The 20,690-nt window shown below is 37.6% G+C and overlaps 1 protein-coding gene across 5 annotated transcripts in view; it reads left to right on the top strand.

Moving 5' to 3' along the window:
- The window catches only part of LOC129247168 (sodium/potassium-transporting ATPase subunit beta-2), a 173,136-nt gene that overhangs the window by 9,429 nt on the left and 143,017 nt on the right, over positions 1-20,690 (top strand). For 4 of the 5 annotated variants that reach the window (XM_054886153.1, XM_054886152.1, XM_054886154.1 and 1 more), the window contains exon 2: positions 7,007-7,889. In XM_054886153.1, the coding sequence (XP_054742128.1) occupies positions 7,760-7,889 (130 nt within the window). In that variant the 5' untranslated portion in view covers positions 7,007-7,759. The remainder of the gene's footprint in view (positions 1-7,006; positions 7,890-20,690) is intronic. The other variant, XM_054886156.1, reaches the window with a different exon arrangement.

The raw sequence follows: 20,690 nt of genomic DNA, 5'->3' as shown, positions 1-20,690 counted from the left end.
TGGGCGGATGTTTAACAGTCTGTTGAACAAATTTTGTGCCTTTAGCAACCGAAGCTTTCTTCCAGTAATTGCAAGCAACAATAGATGATTCGTCTGCGAACATAAACTGGGTCCAATAACGATTCAAATTTGCGTTTTCCCATACTAGACGTTTATGAATATGTGATTCAGTCAAAAGAGGTTTTTGAAGTGTGCTCCGATTTCCCGTGTCAGCTTCCTTCAATCTCCGTTTGATTGTACAAATGGAGACGTCTACGCTTTTTGTCGAAAGCCTTTGAATCGCTTGATTAAGGGTTAGAATAAGAGTTTTTACGAATAAATTTGTAATGTCTTTGTCATCACTTTTGTGGTTGTTTTAGTTAAACCCCTACTTAGCGGCCTCGGTTGTAGATATAATATTTTCGGTGCTTTGGGATGAATTATCAGAAATGCAAATTCAAAACGCTTCTTATTCCCTTCTATATCTCCTTGTCTTAACAAGTAACCACTTGAAATCACATCACAAAAATAAAGGCTCACTGCACTGCGTAATTGGCATTATTACATTAAATAAGTACACAAATCTGTTTGGACGCTGCCGGCCACACTGTATGCCTTTCTAGCTATCCAAATAGGTATAATATTCTAAAAATAATGTAATTCAGTAGACTCCGTAAGTAGTTCTGCATAACGACACATCGATTGCAAACACAACATATTTTGTACCGCGGATAATTTAAACAGTCGAAAAAGAACAAATTTAAAAAAATCATAACAATTATAAAAATATTATAGAATTTTTGTTTTTTTATTTAAAAAGCATATGAAATATGTATTAGAAATAGGGGCGTCAAGTCGATAATAAATTGTATTGAATAAAAATTTATAATTGGAAATTTTTTTGTTTAAGTCAATAGTGAATTGCATACCTCAAATGTCGAGTTCTTCGATATTGTGATTTTTGATAGTAAATCATTATTTTTCCAGTACATTTTTATTTGCATAAGTGACATTTTTTTCACTCTTGCCTCATACACTTTCCATGTGGCTACTGTAAGCTCAGATTACTCGCAGCATTCCTTTACCTACGTAATTTAGTATTTTTATTCTTAGCAGATGTGCCAATATCCATTTCTGTTACGTTGCTTCCCATTTCTGGCTTAGCAACTTTCCAATAAATTTCATGTTCGCTATTCGAATCTTCCATGTGCTTCGTCCTTCACTATTCTTTGCTTTTCGCCTCGTCTTTTCCATTACTGATAGTTAATGGCTTTCTCTGCCATTTTAGCACTCACACACACCGCGTAATCCCTCAGCCTTATTTATTCTCTTTTCCGCCATTTTTACTCGTAGCAACACTTCGACTCTCTTCTTAGCACATTTCCGATTTCTCAATTTTCTGTGTTTGTGTTGTGGTGTATGAAACGAGCAGCGTATGCAGCTTTCGGTGACTCGTGTCTCTCTTTGCTTTCGGCTTTCGCTATTCTTCCTCATTCGTATTCGTTGCTCGTGACATACTCTGGCCATTGTGCCTCGTTAACTGCTTTCGGTAATATTACGGACAAATTTTCATCTTTTCACTTGCGGTCTTTTACTGAGTATGTGCCGTTACATAATCGTATTTTCTGTTTGTGACAACAGCAGCAGCGACAGACACAAAACTTAGACAGCTTTCTGGTAGTGGCAGTAATATTTTTGATGGCAGCAAATACGCGGTGCAGTAGCGGCAAACCAAATTTTAGAAAAAAAAGTTTTCAATTATTTTATGTATAAATTAAAAGCAGCAAACATCTAAACGGGGATGACTAATTACTAATACAATTTTCGGCACTTTAATATCGATATAAGCCTAAGGTTTTCAGCCGATTGAGGTGTCCTTGTGCTGTCTCTGTGGACAAGTCATAGCAGTTGCAGTGAAGAGAACTATAAAAGAGGCATAACTTACATATAAGTAGTTGTGTGTATAGCGGTATTCAGTGCGACAGTGTGTTGTGATATATGAGAAGAGGTACTAGAGGAATTCAGATGGTACGCGGCAGCTGGCGGCATTTGACCATAAACCTCTCCTTGATAATAAAATAATCTTGTGGGAGTTGTCGTGTATAATTTTTTAATTTGGAAATGTGTATTCAGAAAAATTTATGTGTTTGAATGCAGAATATACAGTTTTATTGCACAAGTTCCTAAATGACAAAAAATTGTCAATAGCCTTTTTATTTTTGAGAAGATGCGAAATAACGCGTTGAGGCAATAGGTCGACATAAGCGAGAGCACTGACAAATACTGCCTTCAATAGACCAGATTCCATCTCCAGAACGAGTTTACAAAATCTATTTATTTGAAAAAAAATTTTCTCAAAGCGAGTGCTACTTGTCCAATACACGTACTGAAAAATCTCCGGGCTCATGTACGACATGAAGTTCTAAAGCATCAACGACTTTTCAATGACTTTTAAACCTTGTTTAGAGGGATTTTTTAAGTGCTTATTATTGTTGCAACAGTTTAAAACATATATATAAATCCGGGTTCTTCCGGTAGTGCAATTTGTGCACTCTGTGTAGATGAGGCTTTAATAAATTGCCTGCCATCTTGTCTCAAATAATCTTGTCTAGATAATCTGAAGTGCAGCCGAAGCAAGAAAATATGCTAGAAAAAAATTCTAGTTAGCCAGGAATATTGCACATTTTCTACACTCAGTTTCCCAGTCGTTGATCATCTCTCTTATCTGGATATTCTCTTATCATGAATTTCAAAGTGGCGTCAAAGAAAATGAGTACTAGTGAATGAATTAACTAAGGTAGGAGCCTTGCGGTGACCGCTGTAGCAGAGTGGGTTGGTGCATGACTACCCGTAGGTAGAACCCATAGGTAGAGCGAAACACCAAGTGATAGACAAGGCTTTTTTAATAGTGGTCGCCACTCGGTTAACAATGACAAGTCTCCGAGTGCCTTTCTGCCATGAAAAAGCCTTTTATAAAAGAGTGGGTCCGCACATGTGCGAAAAACATCCAGAAGTACACCACAAATAAGAGGAGGAGCCTTGTGCGAGCCCAATAAAATATAGGAGCCTCTCTGGATCTTCCCGTAGAGGTGGCACTGGGAAGCTCTCTCGGGGTAATCCACAGTAGAACACAATTGTACTTTTTTGGACTCCCGAGGGGGTCAGATATCCAAAGGGTTAATTAGAAATGCAGCTTTGATAGAGCTGATAAGAACAGCTTAGTAAATGAAAGGCAGGAGAATTCTCAAGGAAATATTGCGTTGGAAAAGCATAGTATAAGAATAGAGTTTCCCTATAACAGAACATGCGGCAGCTGTCGCCTCCGCGCGATAATTGATTCTTGAATAGCTATTTGGTTCAGCCAATAAACTTTGGACAAGAGGACTATAGTTTATGAGGAGTAAACTCATGCATAGACATATTTGAATTGACTTAAGTTGAAGCTTTTATACAAGTTTGACTTAGTGGCTTGGCATTATTGAGGTATTCGCTCTGATTTACCAACGTTTACTAACCCGAAACCTTGCCAAAATACCTTCTTACAAGAATGTTTGGCTCAGCTAAAGGTAGCTTTTAGCGGCATCTGATAATTCATCAGCATCCATTCATTTTGTACCGAATGCAACATGAGGCCTCCTATGCTATGCAGCATGCACGTTGGATTTGGAGGTGCAGAATTTGTGTTTATAAGGAAATAGTTCTACTGGTGTCTGTCGATTGGCCCCTGAGTAATAGGTTTTAGTGTCGTTCCGGCAACGTAGAATCGACTGTCGTAGGAACGTAGGCAGAACCCTCCATTTGCAGGAAACCTAAACTCGGCCCACAATAACTTCAGCGGAAGCTTAGTTTGAAGGAATTTTAAAGATACCTCTTTCTTTTATTATTAAATCACTTGATCACTAAAGGAGAGCAGGTTGATACAAATTGGAGTATAATTGAATCCTTACAAATCCAGTTTTTATAAAACCTAACATTTGTATAGGTAAACTGCTAAGATCACCTAGCAGTTTCGAAGTTTCCTACTGTACTTATTTCATTGTTTTTTTGAGAGCATCCAGCATCTGACCCAGTCGGTACAATATATCTCAATATTCTACAGCCAACAGTAATTTCCAGTTCGAAAGGGTTAACGAAAAACACCCGCACTCTGAGTAAATATTTCACTTGCGTTCAGGGGCCAAACGGCCGCCGTAGCCGAATGAATTGGTGCGTGAGTACCATTCGGGGTTCGTAGGTTCAAATCTTCGTGCACGTAATACCAAAATGAAAAAAAAAAATTTAAAATAGCGGTCGCCTCTCGACAGACAATGGCAAACTTCTGAGTGTATTTCTGCCATAAAAAAGTTCCGCATAAAAAATATCTAACGTTCGGAGTTGGCTTGAAATTATAGGTGCCGGCATTTGTGGAACAACATCAACACTCACTCCATAAATAAGAGAAGGAGTTAAACCAAACACGCAAAAGAGGATGTAATCGCCAATTAAATATATACTTATGTAATCCATTCGAAGCGTTTGCTGGATTTGCCGAAATATCAGTAAATGGAATTGGGGAAGGTAGAATTTTTTTTCGTGCAGTGCACTGCCCTTTAACAGCTCCGCAAACTCTAAAAGGATGAACAAAATTTAAAATATTTATTAAATCGTATTGATGTGCTAAGTTTTGTAAGTAGACAAATTCAAAATGGTAGAGCCGATATTTGCCCACTTTGACGTTTTCGAGGTTGCTGCTCACTACTAAATTCAAATTCTAAAAATGCAAGTAGCAGATTAAAAATTGAACGAAAAATCATCAAAATTACCAGTAGTACCTCAAGCCAATCTGAAGACATTATATAAAGATACCACTGGAAGAACGTTATAGGCCAAACAAATTTTTTTTTGCTTATGTATCCAGTAAAAGGACCTCATAAGTCAAAAATGTGTATTTACTTTTACTTGGTAAATTAAAAACTTTGAAGCCGTTCTTCCCGAATTTTTGATTTTTTGGGTCATGACGTTCTTCCAGCAAATTAGAGATACAGAGTCATCACATATGTTTCCCCATTGCCATTATTTAAAAAAAATTTAAATAGAGTATAAGATAAATAATTTTTTAGAGTTTTTAGAATCTTTTACCAAAATTTATATCAAGGAAAATACCGTCTTCCTGATGAAGTTAGGATGTATAATTGGGATGTATATTATTATAAGATGTATTAAGCGCTACATATAAGTCACAGAATCATGGGTGATACCTGGTGCTGTGACATCTGAGATTATCAGAGACAGTTTTCTGAATTCAATTCGAGTATTCCACTAAAAAAATATTTCTTTGACGAATTGTTAAAGCAAACAGTAAATAAAGCAATTATATTTGTTTTAACAGCCTTCAGGCCTAATTGTTACTGAAATGAAATAGCTTTTGAATGCAACATCATTGCAATACATTCACAGAAGTCCGAAGGCTCCTTCAGAGGACCGCTGACCAGAAAAATTATTCCCAGAGTTACCTTTAAGCTACTACAGTATTTTCTAATGCATTGATGCTTGTCCGAGATTTCTCTCCTCTATACGATTTTTTTGTAAACATAGCAAGCGTCGAGCGAAAAAATCACTACCCATCGGGCCTATGAACTATCCAGATAGCTTTTTTTACTCTTACTACAGTTTTTGAATTGTTGAACTTTTTTCTAAATTAATCTACTGTCTAACAGCTCACCTTGCTAAAATTGTGCTGTAGCTTTTTATTTACTATTAGTTTGAGCTTGAGGACCCCCAAAAATATAAATAATGCGCATTTTTAGTATTCAAATTTCAAGACACAGGTTAATATCAAGCTTATATGAGTACCAGAGCACAGTTAAATTGCAAGAGATGCTATGTCTAATAAACTACAGAGCTATGCAGGTTAATCTTGAGGTGGTTAGTCCTAGAAGAGATAATGCGGGCAACCCTTAAGCTATTTTTTGCTAGTCATTAAATTTGAGAAGAAGTTTAGAATTGAACTGGCCGATAAAGTAATCTGGTGTACACCTGCACTTGAAAGGAAACTTCAAGAGTGAGTTGGGGATACAATCAAAAGAGGTTTAGTAAACTGATAACCATCCCCAAGGATGAACTGAGAATGCTCACGGGCATTTTTACTGGCCGTTGCAGATTGCGCAGTCATCTGCACAGGATTGGAATATGGTCCACTGACTCTTGCCATTTCTGCGACCAATTCGCGGAGACTCTAATGGACCTTCTCCTTGAATGTAGCGCAGTAGCGCAGAGAAGGTTGCGAAGAAAGGCATATACCTACGCTCAGCCCTACCAAGCTTTATCTAAAGTTTACTGGGTTTGGTTAAGGTACTGGGATAAGAAGAGGGCACAAACGGCCATGAGGTCGAAGTCCAAACCATTCCATTATATTCTAACCCTTTAGCTATCTGCGCTGGGCGAGCACCATGACAAATATTGACACAAAATCACTTTTGTAAGGGTCACCCCTTAGTTACTTAAGAGTTTTTCAGGCTAGCCAATGTGCAATATGTCGGTAAAGATGTAGGTTTTAAGTGAGCACTATTTGTAAGGAGTCCATTCGATAGTGTATACCTTTGTGAAAGTCACTTTTACCTTAGATAATTTCAGAAATTTACTAATAAATATTTTTTAAGAGAAATACAATGAAACGAGAGAAACAGTACTGCTAATTAGCGTTTTTTTGTATAGGTATGTGAAAGTTGCTGAAAGCTTCGAGAAAGTTTCGTGTGTGAATGTTGATAAAATAATGAAAGCTTCTTCTTTAATGAAATAACACTTTTAAGGTTACTTTTAATTAGAAGCAGAGAACTTTTTGGAGCACAAGTGATTTGTAAGCAATGAATGAATAAATGTGATTGCGTGAAAATGTATAGGGAATGTGAGAGCTTTGTGTTTCGCAACTGTTATTTTTGCACCACTAACTCTCCAGCTCGGTCAAACCTCGAAGAGCTTATGAAATATTCACAAATTACAATGCAGATTTTAATTAAAATGGAAACTTTCACTCTTTCATCTCCTTTAGGTGGCAACAGCATTAATATTCAAAATTAACGAATTGCAATAGCCAACTCGCAGTATTCACAGTATCTAATAATATTATAAAATTATTACCAATATTCTAAGACGAACATCAAAGTGAGAACGAAAAACCAACAAAAAATAAAAATAAAAATGTTTCGATTCAGTTGATTAAGGCAAAAACTTATTTCAATAAAGAAAAATAATAGAGTTCAATAAAACAACAACACTCAAAGTAATTCCTTAAAGTTAAAAAGCAAAGAAAAGTTAAATCTAAACTACAGCAACAAAAATAAAAACAAAAACAAAACAAACACAACAAAACTAATAATCTTGTTGTTATACGTAAAAATACAGTTAGTAGAAAATCAGTTTACTAAGCAAAAAGTCAAACATTAAATATACCAAATAAAGAACTACTCTATATTTCATAGTATAAACATACATACATAGTGTATGAACAGTAAATATTACCACAAAAATAGGCGAATCAAAAGAACTAGATTAAATAAATGTTAGAAAACATTTGAAGAAAAAAAATACTGAAAATAAGTATTTGAAGTGAAAAAGAAACCCTCTCAACTGCTACGCCAGCAAAGTCATCGAAACGAGAAGACAGTCAAATAAAAAGTACCAACTACTTACCAGATAATAAAAGTAGAACAACTAAGTTGAAGTACCACTAAAAAGCAGTTAAAAAAACCGCATACCCACAAATACAACAACAACTTCAGAGCAAAAGCACAAGACAGCAAAAATGGCCGACAAGAAGATAGCAGAACAATACTACTCGCCACCGCCAAAGATGGGCAAATGGGAGGGTTTCAAAAAATTCCTATGGAACAGTGAAACTAGCCAATGCCTTGGCCGAACAGGAGGCAGTTGGGGTGAGTACACAAAAAAAAAAAAAAAAACAAAAAGAAAAGAGAAAAAAAGGAGACAAATAAAAGAAAAAAAGGAGACAGAAAAAAAAAAAAAAAATTTGAAGGCTCAACTTAAGGGTTTATGGATGGGTATATTTATTTATATATATTATGTTACAAGTATTTAGTTACCCTATACACAAGTACATGAAATATACACAAATATTCAAAATATGGCTTACATAACCGAAAATAAAATAACAGATATTCTTAGGTATGTCTATTCATTACTGCTCAATTGAGCAACATTACTGCATAATATACAGTCACTCATAGCTTATTTGATACAGATACAATTTTTTTGTAACGTGTTCTATATTTCACAATATTTTATCAAAATGGGAAAACAGAGTATGTAGATATTTCATTTAATTTGTTTTAATTCATTTCTCAACATAAAATACAAAAAAAGTGGCCACTACTTTCATTGTAACGCAAAAAAAAAAAATAAAAATAAAAAAATCCTAGAGAAAACTCACGCCGCAGCTTAAATGATGCAGTTAAAAAAGAGCAACTATGTATTTCTAATTTTTAAAATTCATCAGATTGTTATGGATACCATATTTTCTTATATTTGTCTTCAAAACCGACCACCAATTTTCAATGGCGTTCAAATCCGGTGATTATGCAGGAGTTTCAACAATGTGGGGACATTTATAATATATAGTAACTATTATTTATTAGTAGGATTTGTGATTTGTGCTCAACGTCGTTATCTATAAATCGAAAGCCTTTTTCAATGTGTAATTTTCTAGCGCTTCGAATTATATTTTCTTGCAGAAACTTCAAATAAACACATTTTTTTTATTGTTTCTTCGATAAAGGCCAAATTTCCCATTCCATTTGATGACATGCATGCCCATGTCTAATATGTCACCCGTTGCTGATAAACTGGGTAATGAAGGCTCTGCTAGCATACCACTGCGCCCTAAACTAGGTGTCAATTCTGCATCGATTCAACTATGGATTGACGACTTCATGAGGCCTACCCATAGAAGACGTTGGTCTGAGTTAGGATCCTGCACAGTAGCCAAGTGCTTTGTGAAAGAACCACACAGAAAACTAGCATTCTTTCTCCTAAAGCTTAGTAGGAAGTACCTGAGAGTACTGGTGAGTGTAATCACAGGCCAGAACGCCTGTGGTCAGCATATAGCTGCCATAGGGGTCGTAGACAGCCCGATATGCCTATCCTGCCGAGAGAATGATGACACTGCAAGGCATTTTCTCTGTAGCTGTCAGGCGTTTTTTAGAATTAGTTCATACTCTTCCTCTTGCGGATATCTTTAGATTCATCAATGAAAATATTCGCGGAAGAGCGACCTCAAATCAATTTTTCAATCTTACCATCCATATAATATCTGTCTCTCTATTCCTTCCCCTGTAATCTATTTGGGTGTCATACAATGGTCTTCCTGACTGAGTGCTTGGACCTGTCTAACCACCCACAAATCTAATCTAATGCCCAAACCATAACGTTGCCACAATCGTGTTTTATAGTAGCTCACAAGTTTTGGGGCTTGGCCTAGCGCCCTATAAAAGGTTTGCCATCTTGTTGAAATAAGTTTATTTTTACCTAGTCTGTGAAAAGTACGGTCCTTCAGAATGGGGACTTATTTAGATGGTCACGCGCAAACTGCAATTTCTTACTTCTATTCCTTGCACTTACGAATGGTTTATTACGGGCTATTGTACCATTTCAATTTGCTCTCTCAGTACTCTTCGAATAGTTTCTGGATGGCAACTCTTTTCTAAATCATTTTTGGCTATTTAAGTTTACTTTGGAGCGCTTTTTGCTGGATTTTTCTTTTCTGATACTCTATCTCTGTGAAAGTTTTCTGGGGGCCTGCCGTCCCCTTTTTACCACACGGTTTTCATGCAAAAGGCATTTAATAATGTGCTGAACTGTTGACGAACTTAAGGGGTCCCGCTGGTCTAGAGCTGTAAAATTTAGGGTATATTCAGGATTTTTTTTACAATAAAAAAATGAAAAACGATATTTAAATTTTTTAGGCGTTTTATTTAACTTGTTTTACAGACAATAATTTTAATAATTTTAAAAATGGCGCTGAAGTTGACCCTCCCGAAAAATTGAATCTGGACGGTGTTGTCCATTTTGGCTCTTTTCTTTTTATCTGAAACCAAAAAAATTATTAATCAATATGACTGTAGCTATGTCTCGTACTAGAATAAAAACAAAATTTGACAAAATGGCGCGACTAAAATTTTACACTCTAAAAATCGGTTTTTTTTAGTTTTTATTAAAAAAAAACAAAATAATTGAACAAAAATATGATTATAGTATGGGCGATAGCCATTACTGTTGTGAATAATATATTAAAATTTCTGACGATTCGATTGAATATTTTTTTGTTTTTTTTTTGACAACACCAGACCAAAAAAGTAGTTTCGAGATAAATGAGTTTAAAGTTTTAAGAGCGGCCGAGTCACGAATCTGACTCTACCTGTTAAAATGGCTGTAGATTCGAAAGCACTGGGAATATCCTGCCAAAAATTTGATAGTGTATTCTTAAAAGTCTACGATTTCGAAACATCAAAAAACAAAAAATGGATTTTTCGAAATTCTAGCCCACCGGGACCCCTTTAATGAACAATTTCAGATATTTTTGAAATGCTCCAAAACTAATTCACGCTTTTCCATCGAAGTAATCGGTCCCATAAAATTTAGTCTCTCGCATATTAAAAATGTAATTTCGTTCACTAAAACTTGCGTCGGAAATAACAGTACTTTTAACTGTATCATTTATGTTGCGTCGTGAATTCTCTATATGCATTTTTTTGGCACTACAATGAAATGAATGAACACTTTTTTGTATTTTATGTTGAGCAATTAAATAAAGCAAAATAAATAATAAGTCTGAGCACTCCGTTTTTCCATTTTCGCAAAATATTTTTAAATATAGAACAAATTTACAAAAAATCGTATCTGTATCAAACAAGCTGTGAGCGACTGTATAAATGCTGGGTAAAAATATTGATGAGTGTACGAGTATAAGTCCCCCATGATTGCCTGCTACATTTCGAAACTGAAATAAATTGAATTGCTTACCATGCCAACTAACCACTACAGTTCACGTAATATAATTGTCAGCTGCCACTTTTCTTTTATATTTTCGTTAAGCTGTCAGATGTATTATTATATATTTTGACTGAAAAACTTCAAAACAATTACTTTTAGTTCAGTTAGTTGAAATAGCTTACGTAACTGCTTTAGGTTGTATGCGGGAGGTTGTAGCTACGCAAGTAGAATACAAATCATGTACGCTGGTGGGCATAATTTGGTGCATGTTTTTTTGTTTCGGTGCTTAAAGCGGGGAAATATAAAAAGTTAGTAGTGCGACTCATAATTAAGTGCAAATGCCAATGGGCGATGCTGCTATAGAAAATTATCAGTATTAATTTTTAAATCACAGTATTTTCGATTTTTGTACTCGATGTGAGTGCAAAGAAGAAGTCAAAATTCAATGATAAATGCGAAACAAATGTAGATTTTGATTAATTTTAAAATTTTGCAGCGCTTGAAAATATTATCATTTGAAAAATCGGTATAAAGTCAAAAATCACGCTGGGCAATACTAACGTGAATCAGCTGATACACGAGTTGCATTTTTTATTTTGCTCCCAGTAATTTTTTTTTTTAATTTATCCTAGTAGGTGGTCCAATGACCGACACTGCGACCTAAAAGATCTTTTGTGTCAAGCTACCTAATTTAATATGGATGATCTTTCTGATCATCCGCGAAAGTTACCCGACCACTACATCAGGTTCTAGTTTGCCTAGTTGTTCTCTGCCTTTGGAAAGGAGTTGGTTGAAAGCCATGTTCTTCCAACAATTTTTCTGCTATACGTATAAACCTTAGTATATCTGTAATAGGAGCTTTCTTTATTTCTTCCGGATCCAGTTGATCACGGTGGAAAATTTGCATTCTGGTTCTAGCCAGTGCAACGCACTCGCACAATAAGTGCTCCGTTGTTTCATCATCCTCAAAACAGAGTCTACACTCAGTGTCCCTGAGAAGTTGAATTCTGTTAAGATGATAGTTTAGATAGTAGTGGCCCGTAAGAAAGCCTACTATTTTCCTGATATCTATTTTCCGTAAGTTAATCAGTTCCTTTTTGTAGGTAAAAGGTCTAACCAACCTCTTGGCTTGACGAAGTTTCAGATTATCTTCCCAGTAAGCTATTCTGAGAGTATGTTCCCACTGGTCTACCCTAGATTTAGCTTCCGCCCAGTTGATACCACAATATGGTTCTGGTCCTATAAGGTCTGATGTCGATCCAGCCCTTGCCAGTTCATCAGCAATTTCGTTACCCTCGATTCCAGAGTGACCTGGAACCCAGCAAAGTACAACCGTATTTTTTGTACTTAATTTTTGAAGATTGTTTACACATTCTTCCACTATTCTCGACTCCAAAGAATGAGACATTAGTGCTTTCAGTGCCGCTTGGCTGTCCGAATATATAGTTATGTGGGCCCCTTTGATACCCCTTTTTAGATTTGTCAGTGCACAGATCGAAATCGCTTGGATTTCGGCCTGGAAAACACTGGGCCATTTGCCCATGGGTTCTGAAATTTTTGTGTTGGGTCCAAAGATCCCGGCACCGACTCCAGTATTTGTTTTTGAACCATCAGTGAACCATTTCAGACTTTTTGGGTTAACCCAAGGTCCTCCAATTTCCCATTCATCACGGTCTGAGATAATTATCTCATAATTTCTATTGAAGACCCGTTTCGGAATCATGTAGTCTGTTAATGAACAGCTAATATCCCTATCCGGTATTTTTCTTAGAATACTCATATGACCAAAGTCACTGTATTCCTTATTTGACAAGATTTGCATTTTTAGTGCATTTCTAGCTGCACATTTCCATATGAATATATGCAGTGGGGATAATCCTACTATCGCTTCAATTGCAGTTGTAGGACAACTTCGTATGGCACCTGTTATAGACAAACAGGCCTGCCTTTGAAGACTTGCCAGTAATTTCTTGGCTGTTTCTTGTGTGGTTTTGGGCCACCAAACAAGGGACGCATAGGTAATGATTGGTCGAATCATCATTGTATACATCCAATGAATCATTTTGGAGTCAATACCCCATGTTCTCCCCAGGAGACTGCGACATGCCCACATGGCTCTGGTGGCTTTATCTATCACCGATTTAAGGTGAGAGTTCCAATTTAATCTTTTATCCAGAACAACTCCTAAATATTTGACCTCATTGGAATAGTTTATATTTGTTCCTTCGACAGTAATTGAACCAAGGTCCAACTTATATCTGTTTGTGAAAGGTACAATAATAGTCTTGCTGGGATTTATAGAAAGTCCTTCTGCACGACACCAGTTTAGAATGAAATTTAATGTTTGATTCATAATGCTGGATATTGTTCTGTCGAATTTGCCAGGAATAATCACTGCAATATCGTCAGCATAGCCAATTACCTCCAAGCCTAACTCACTTAGTTTGACTAGGAGGTCGTCAATAACCAAGGACCATAATAAAGGTGACAAAACACCACCTTGGGGGCATCCTTTTAATGCTTTGACTGAGACTGATACATCTCCTAGAGATGAGCTGATTTCTCTGCTTTCCAGCATTGCCTTTACCCACCCTGTGGTCGACTTGTCAATGTTTTTATTTTGTAATGCTCTATCAATCGAGCGATAATCTGTATTATCAAATGCACCCTCGATATCTAAAAATGCGCATAAGGCGATTTCCTTAGAAAAATGAGCTTTCTCTATCTTTGATACGAGAAAGTGAAGAGCTCTTTCTGTAGATTTCCCTTTATTATATGCGTATTGCGATTTATGCAAAGGTGTGTTCTTTTCTAGATTTTCTCTAATGTGAAGATCCACCAATCTTTCCATTGTTTTTAGGAGAAACGAAGTTAAACTAATAGGTCTATATGACTTTGGAAGTTCACTGGACCTCTTGCCCGTTTTTGGAATAAATATCACGTTGACCTTACGCCAAACGTTTGGTATGTATTCCATACTAAAGCTATTCCTAAAAATGGCAACAAGTGGTTTTATTAGTATTTCTATCCCTCGTAAGAGGAGGGCTGGAAAAATACCGTCTACCCCTGGTGCTTTAAATGATTGGAAGGACCCAACGGCCCACCGTACTTTGTTTGGGGTAAAGATACGTCCTGACAGACTCCAGGATTTTTTGTTAGCCACGACCCCTTGGTCTGGTGTTAACTGATCATCCCTCACTGTCGATGACGTATCTATAGATCCCGGGAAGTGTACTTGAAGCATATATTCCAAAGTATCTTTCCGATTTTTTGTATACGACCCATCTGGTCTTTTTAAAGTTGTAACACCGTTTGAGTGTTCCTTGCACAAAGCTTTAAGGAGCCTGGCGCCCTCTGGCGCCTCGATAATACTTTCGCAGTATCTTCTCCATGACTCGCGTTTAGACTTTCTCAATTCTTTGTTGTAATTTGTCAGAGCAACCCTGTAGTCGTCCCATACCTTTGTATGTTTACAACGATTGAAAAGTTGTCTTGTTTCTTTACGCATTTTGGCAAGCTTATCATTCCACCATGGGACCTTTCTAGTCACATTACGTGTTTTGACTACGTTGCTTTCGTGGTATGCTGAAATTATTGCATCCCTTAGTTGAGACGCTGCCTCATCTAGTTCACCAACAGAACTTATGTTGATAGGCAGTGAATCAACCTTTGATTCTAGTAATTCCTGATATCGTTTCCAATTAGTTCTTTTAGGATCGAAGACCTCATTTCTGAGATCACTTCTACCTGGTAGATCAAACCTAATGTGTAGATGGTCTGACAAAGAGGCTTCGTCAGACACATGCCAATTTCTCACGAAGTTAGCAATGTATGGGCTTGTTAGAGTAAGGTCTAGTACCTCCTCTCTAATAGCGTTAATAAACGTAGGTTTAGTACCTTTATTACTGATGTTTACGTTTTTGCTTAACAGATAATTTAAGAGAGACTCACCTCTATTGTTGACATCCGAGCTGCCCCAGATACAGTGATGCGCGTTTGCATCGCATCCGATCACGAACTGTATGTTCCGTGAGTGACAGTGCTCAATAAGCGCCTGCACCTCTACAGGAGGTATATCGTTGGAATCGCCCGGGAAGTAGGCAGACGCACAAACAATTTCCTGTGTCCCCTTTTCCGTTGCGATTTCTATTTGGATAGCTGCCAGATCCTGGCTGGCAAACTCTGAAAGTGGAAAGTAGTTAGTGTTATTGTCTACCATTATCGCAGCCCTTGGACGCGGGCAGTGATAATAAACCAACTTACATTCCTTGCTAGATAGTCCTTTAACTTGACCACCAAATACCCACGGCTCTTGTAGTAGAGCTATGGATATTTTTTCCTCGGCGAATCTCTTGCACATGGTGGCTGATGCTCCTGTGGCATGGTGCAAGTTCGCCTGTAGCACCTTCAATGTGCTCATTTTTGGCTATTTTCTGCCACAAGGTGCTGGAGCCTTGCGCCCCGAGGTCCCTTGTTTTTGTGGTCCTTATGACCCCCCACCGGCCGTGGTTTTGCTTGCTTTGGCACCTGTGTGTGCCGAGCTGCAGCGGTAGCCTTTTTCACGACCTTTATCGCGTTTTGTCGCTCTAACGCCGCTTTGCTTGTTGAGGGTTTCTCCACCTCTTTGGGTGCCGTTTCATCAGTATGCCCAACAGCACTACTTGTGGATGTTGCGGCAGGTACTTCTTGCGCGCCCAGTGGCTCTGCTGTACCAACGCTTTCCTCTGCCTTTACCCCCGCTTTATTGTTTTTGAGGATAAGGCGCACATGGCCGAAGCGATAAGCAATTTTGCCTTTCAGCTCTGTTAGCCTACTCAGCGATTCGTCGTCAACCGTCATGACAAGGTGAAGTAAGGCACCTTCGGTCGACCTTTGAATCACTTTCCAGTGTTTGGCTGCCAGATTGTTCTGGACCCCAATGGTCGCAAGAATTTTCTCGTTAGAGAGTTCAATACTCTGTGGGAAGAAACCCCTCACGATGAACGTTTTAGGAAAATCATTTTCCTTCACGAGCATCATTTCTAACCCACATTTCTTCTTAATAAGATCGAAATTGCTTCGCATCCATTTGGCCGTGTCATTATTGGAGCAAAGAAACAGCAACCAACCGTTCCTGTGTATTGCACCCTCAAATACTGGCTTGTTATTGTCGTCGACTTCGATCATTACGTCAATAACCGTTTCTTGAATAAGAACCAATTGTTCTTTGTTAAAAGGTGACTTAGCTAGATCAGAAGGGACAATACCCAGCCGAGCAATGCTAGCCACTTGGCTAAAAGTTGGCCTTCCCACGTGCGAAGACGTTTTGGGTTTTTTGCCACCTGGTGTTTCTTTGGCTGACTCTTCCGAGCGCACTCTTTTCGCCGTGGAGGCATTTCTTGCTATTTCCAGAGCCTTCTCTCTAGAGTGACCACTTGCCATCGCTTGCTTGAAACGCCTTTTCTCAGCTGACTTCATTTTGACGAAGCCAGATGTTAGGTTCAGTTTACCAAGGTCTGAACCAATGACCGTGCATCCAGATTTTTCTGAGACAACACTATTGTTGTCTCCACACAGGGTGTCGGTATCAGAGGAGTCCATTGACTCATGACCGGATTCTAAATGTTCCGACGTTGGCCTAGGAGCCAGGAAAGGTCGGTCTTCATTAGCCTGTGTGGATGTTGATGCGGGGATTTTCTTATCAGCAGCACCTGCCAAAGTAGATGCTGTTGAAGGTTGACTAGGCGCATGTCCAACAACGCTGCGCGCAGCCGAAAGAGGGTTATTCAGCCCGATGGCTGATTCGGTCGAGTTGACCGACGACGATTGCCCAGCAGCAGATTCGTCGTGTTTGGTTTTTGTTTTTTCTTGTGATTTTTCCATGTGATTCCCACGAGTATTAGGGAAGGGAGGTCACCCACGGCAGAGCCCTTGTACCGCGGGAAGGCATTTAATTAAAACCGGAGGTCACCAGGTATCCGGAGTTCGCATATTCACGACTAAGCATCCTCTTAGCCACGCATCCCTCGGCATATGCTGTTCCGCCTTGGATTAGGAGTCTGTCTATCTTAGCCTTCTGCGTATTTATCGATTAAAGCATTTGTTAACAAAATAACAAACTACGTCAACCAACAAATACACAGAAGTTTCCAGCCGTTACCGCGTGGAGGTGATAGCTCAGGCTTCCATCAGAGAGTCAATTACGGCACGCTCCAAAAAAGCATGTTATTCCCCTTAACTCACTGATGGCTCAACTCACTGATTTGCTCCCAGTAAAGAAAGTACGAATTTCTGCGTACTATCCAATACAATGGTTGAAAATTTTCCTGTTTTATTTTCTTTTTGATGAGATATTTTCCAGTTAATTTTGAGTCCAGATGGACTCCATTTTTTGCAGTTGCTTCAATTGTCATATTTTTATTGTTGAGCTTAACCGCCATAGCAGCAACCTTTGGTTTTGTCGTAAATATTACTTCTACAGATTTGTTTTCATTTATTTTTAAACTCCATTTGTCAAACCACTACTTTACATTGTTGGTGTACATCCGAAATTTTGTTGCTGCGATTGAGAGATTTTTGTCAGATGACAATAAAATTGTGTCGCCTGCAAATATTACTATAGTTGAGTTAGTTTCGTCCGTCTAAAGTTGAGTTGGCTTCGTCCGAAAGCGTTATGCCAAAGGTACATAAGACGTTTGGCAGTGGTCCTAGAACGCTGCCTCGAGGAACTCCTGCTATTATTGGATGTATATGAAATTTGTATCTTTGTATTTTATGTGGAAGCAACGACTAGTAAGTTAGCTCTTGATAATTAAATAATATTGCAGTCCTGAGTATGTAGAGACCTTTGTGCTAAAGTTGGTCAAATGCTTTTGCAACCTTTAAAAATACAGTAACGCAGTGTGGTTTATTTTCCATATTTAAATTATATTTTGTATAACTCGATGTATTTGTTGGATGGTTGAATGTGTTTTTCGGAAACCAAATTGATGATATTCTTCTTTTTGATTGGCGCGATAACCGCTTACGCAATTTTGACCGAATTTAACAAAGCGCGCCAGTCGTTTCTTTCTCGTGCTAACCGGCGCCAGTTGTAAACGCCAAGTGAAGCCAAGTCCTTCTCCACCTGATTTTTCCAAGGTACAGGAAGCCTTCCTCTTCCTCTGCTACCACCAGCTGGTACCGCATCGAATACTTTCAGAGCCGGAGCATTTGTATCCATTCGAACGACATGACCCAACCAACTTAACCGGATCTTTATTCGCTGCACTATGTCTATGTTGTAAAACGCAAACAGCTCATCGTTCCATCGTCTGCGATACTCGCCGTCACCAACGTGCAAAAGTTCAAAAATCTTTCGCAGAATTTTTCTCTCAAACTCTCCAAGCAACGCCTCATCGGATGTTGTCAACGTCTACGCTTCTTCGCCAAACGTTAGGATGGGATTCTCGAGAGCCTTGTAGAGTGTCAGTTTTATTCGTCGAGAGAGGGCTTTACTACTCAATTGCCTACTTAGTCAAAAGTAGTTCTTGTTGGCAAGAGATTCTCTGTTGGATTTCATGGCTGACATTTTTATTGGTGTTAATTCTGGTTCCTAAATAAACAAAGTCTTTTACATCACCCCGTCTGAAACCTCGTTTGGTATCAATCGGCTCGGAGCGGCCCTTCCCAATTCTGACGTATTTTTCGAAAACCGAATTGATGATATGGAATAATATTTTTCGAGTCAAGTCAAGTCAGTTTCAAGTCAATATGAAGTTAAAGCGTTTGGATTTTTACCCGCTTTTGGTAGCGCAATGCTTTCAGCGACTTTCCATATTTTTTGGAGAGTATTGTAAGCGGAACATGCTGTTAAACACATTTCTAAGGGCTATGTAAACCTCAGTTGTTACTTCCGTAAGTGCTTTGCCCGTCAGCTCATTATATCTGGTTGCTTTTTAATGTCTAATCCTAGTTTTGATGTATAATATCAGTTCTTGTGTACTTGTCTTGCTCATTTTTGTGATGGTATTAGTATTTATATTATTATTCGTCTCAATTTGTTTATCTTCGTCATTTGATAAGACTTTTTTCAAATAGTTTCCCAGTGTCGCTGCTTTTTTATCATGTGTAAAAGCCCATGAATCGCCATCTTTTCTTAGTGGTGGTTAAGTTAAGTACATTTCCACAGGTATAATTTTTGATAATGCTGTGAATAAGTTCCAGCATCGTTTCAACCAAATTATCTTTTGTTGATCAAAACACCCAGCCACTCTGTTTGCACTAAAGCTCGCGGCATATTTAGCAGGTTTCTCCTACTGTATTATAGAAAACTCGACGATCGCGCGTAAATCTGGGCTCTGCAATGTTTATTGAAATACATGAAATTTGTGATCCTTGGGCTAATTTTTAACCTCTTTTGGGGTTCATGTCACCCCGAAAAATATTATTTAATTGACGGAAAAAACATATTTTTCCATAAACTGTGGCAAAGTGGCTTGTAAGATTCTGCGGTAGCCTTTCTTCTTCATATTGACATCGATTTCTATGACAGGTTTTCAGTGGCTTATCAGTTTACTCTACATTGCTCTACCTTTGCTTTCGTGCAACGACTGATCATCGTGCGTGCATTGTATTTTGATTTATTATCACCTTGACAGTTAAATACCGACCTTTAGCAAATGCCGACTAGTCATGCTCTGCTAACGGCTGGCAAAGCGTACTCGTATTGCTAACTATAGTAGTTTCGAACAATGAATTTTGAAGTAAGAAGTAATTTGTAATATATCAGCTTGGTAGCGAGAGCAATGGAAAACAATGTTGCATGCAAATAATGACAATTATTTACAATTTTTCATTTCACACGCATCTGGCGCCTATGAAATAACGAATTGAAGCGACTCAATGCGGCGCGAACAAGTTATAAATATTGTGTGTAGTTTTTAGTGAATAGACAATAATTAGCGATGTAGATAAAACGAGGAAAATGCATACTTCCTGAATTAAAAACTAATACATAGACCACAGGCACAGTAACTTTTTTCTATTTTGTTGGTAAAAGGGTTGCTACTTCAGGTTTTAGATAGACAAGTAAAAATAAGTATTTATGCCAGATAATGGCTTTATTGCTTTTCAAAATATTGCCTACGAACATGCATGCTTTTGAAAATTTTATTTTATTTTTGCCTGGCGGCGGTAAGAAGCAATCATTATGTCCAAGACTGGAATACCAACTTGATCAAAAAGTTCCCGGAATATATTTAGAAAGTACTTAACACAAGTTTATTCCGCGTCTTCAAAGTACTCCCCATCAACTGCGTTTATGGTCCGAATTCATTACAAAATTCCCCTTCTTATTTGCTTTTTTTACTAATTTGGTTTTCTTGCGGCAGTAAGATAATTTAAAAAAACTTTATAATAAGTTATAAAATGCGAGTCCTACAAAAATGCCGAAAAAATCATCATATGAAATAAAACCTTATTCCTAATAAAATACAAGTTGTAGTCAAAAGAATTTTATTTAAAAAGAAAATTATATATTTTTATTTTATACAAATCTTTAAGTGGCATAAAAACTAAAAAAATATTTTTTGAACAACTAAAACAAAAATTTGTATTTTTATTTCCTAAAATTAAAATGTTGTGGACAGTCCAAAATACTACAGAATTCTAACTAAATCTTAGTTTAGACTGGCTCGCATTTGCATAAATTCATAGCTCTAATTCTGAACTAGAATTTATTAGCCTATTTCAGTATTTCCTGCGGGTAT

This window comes from Anastrepha obliqua, chromosome 5, assembly GCF_027943255.1.
Source record: "Anastrepha obliqua isolate idAnaObli1 chromosome 5, idAnaObli1_1.0, whole genome shotgun sequence".
Taxonomy (NCBI): Eukaryota; Metazoa; Arthropoda; class Insecta; order Diptera; family Tephritidae; genus Anastrepha; species Anastrepha obliqua.
The sequence above is the reverse complement of the archived record's forward strand: the minus strand, read 5'-3'. Positions and strand labels throughout refer to the sequence as shown.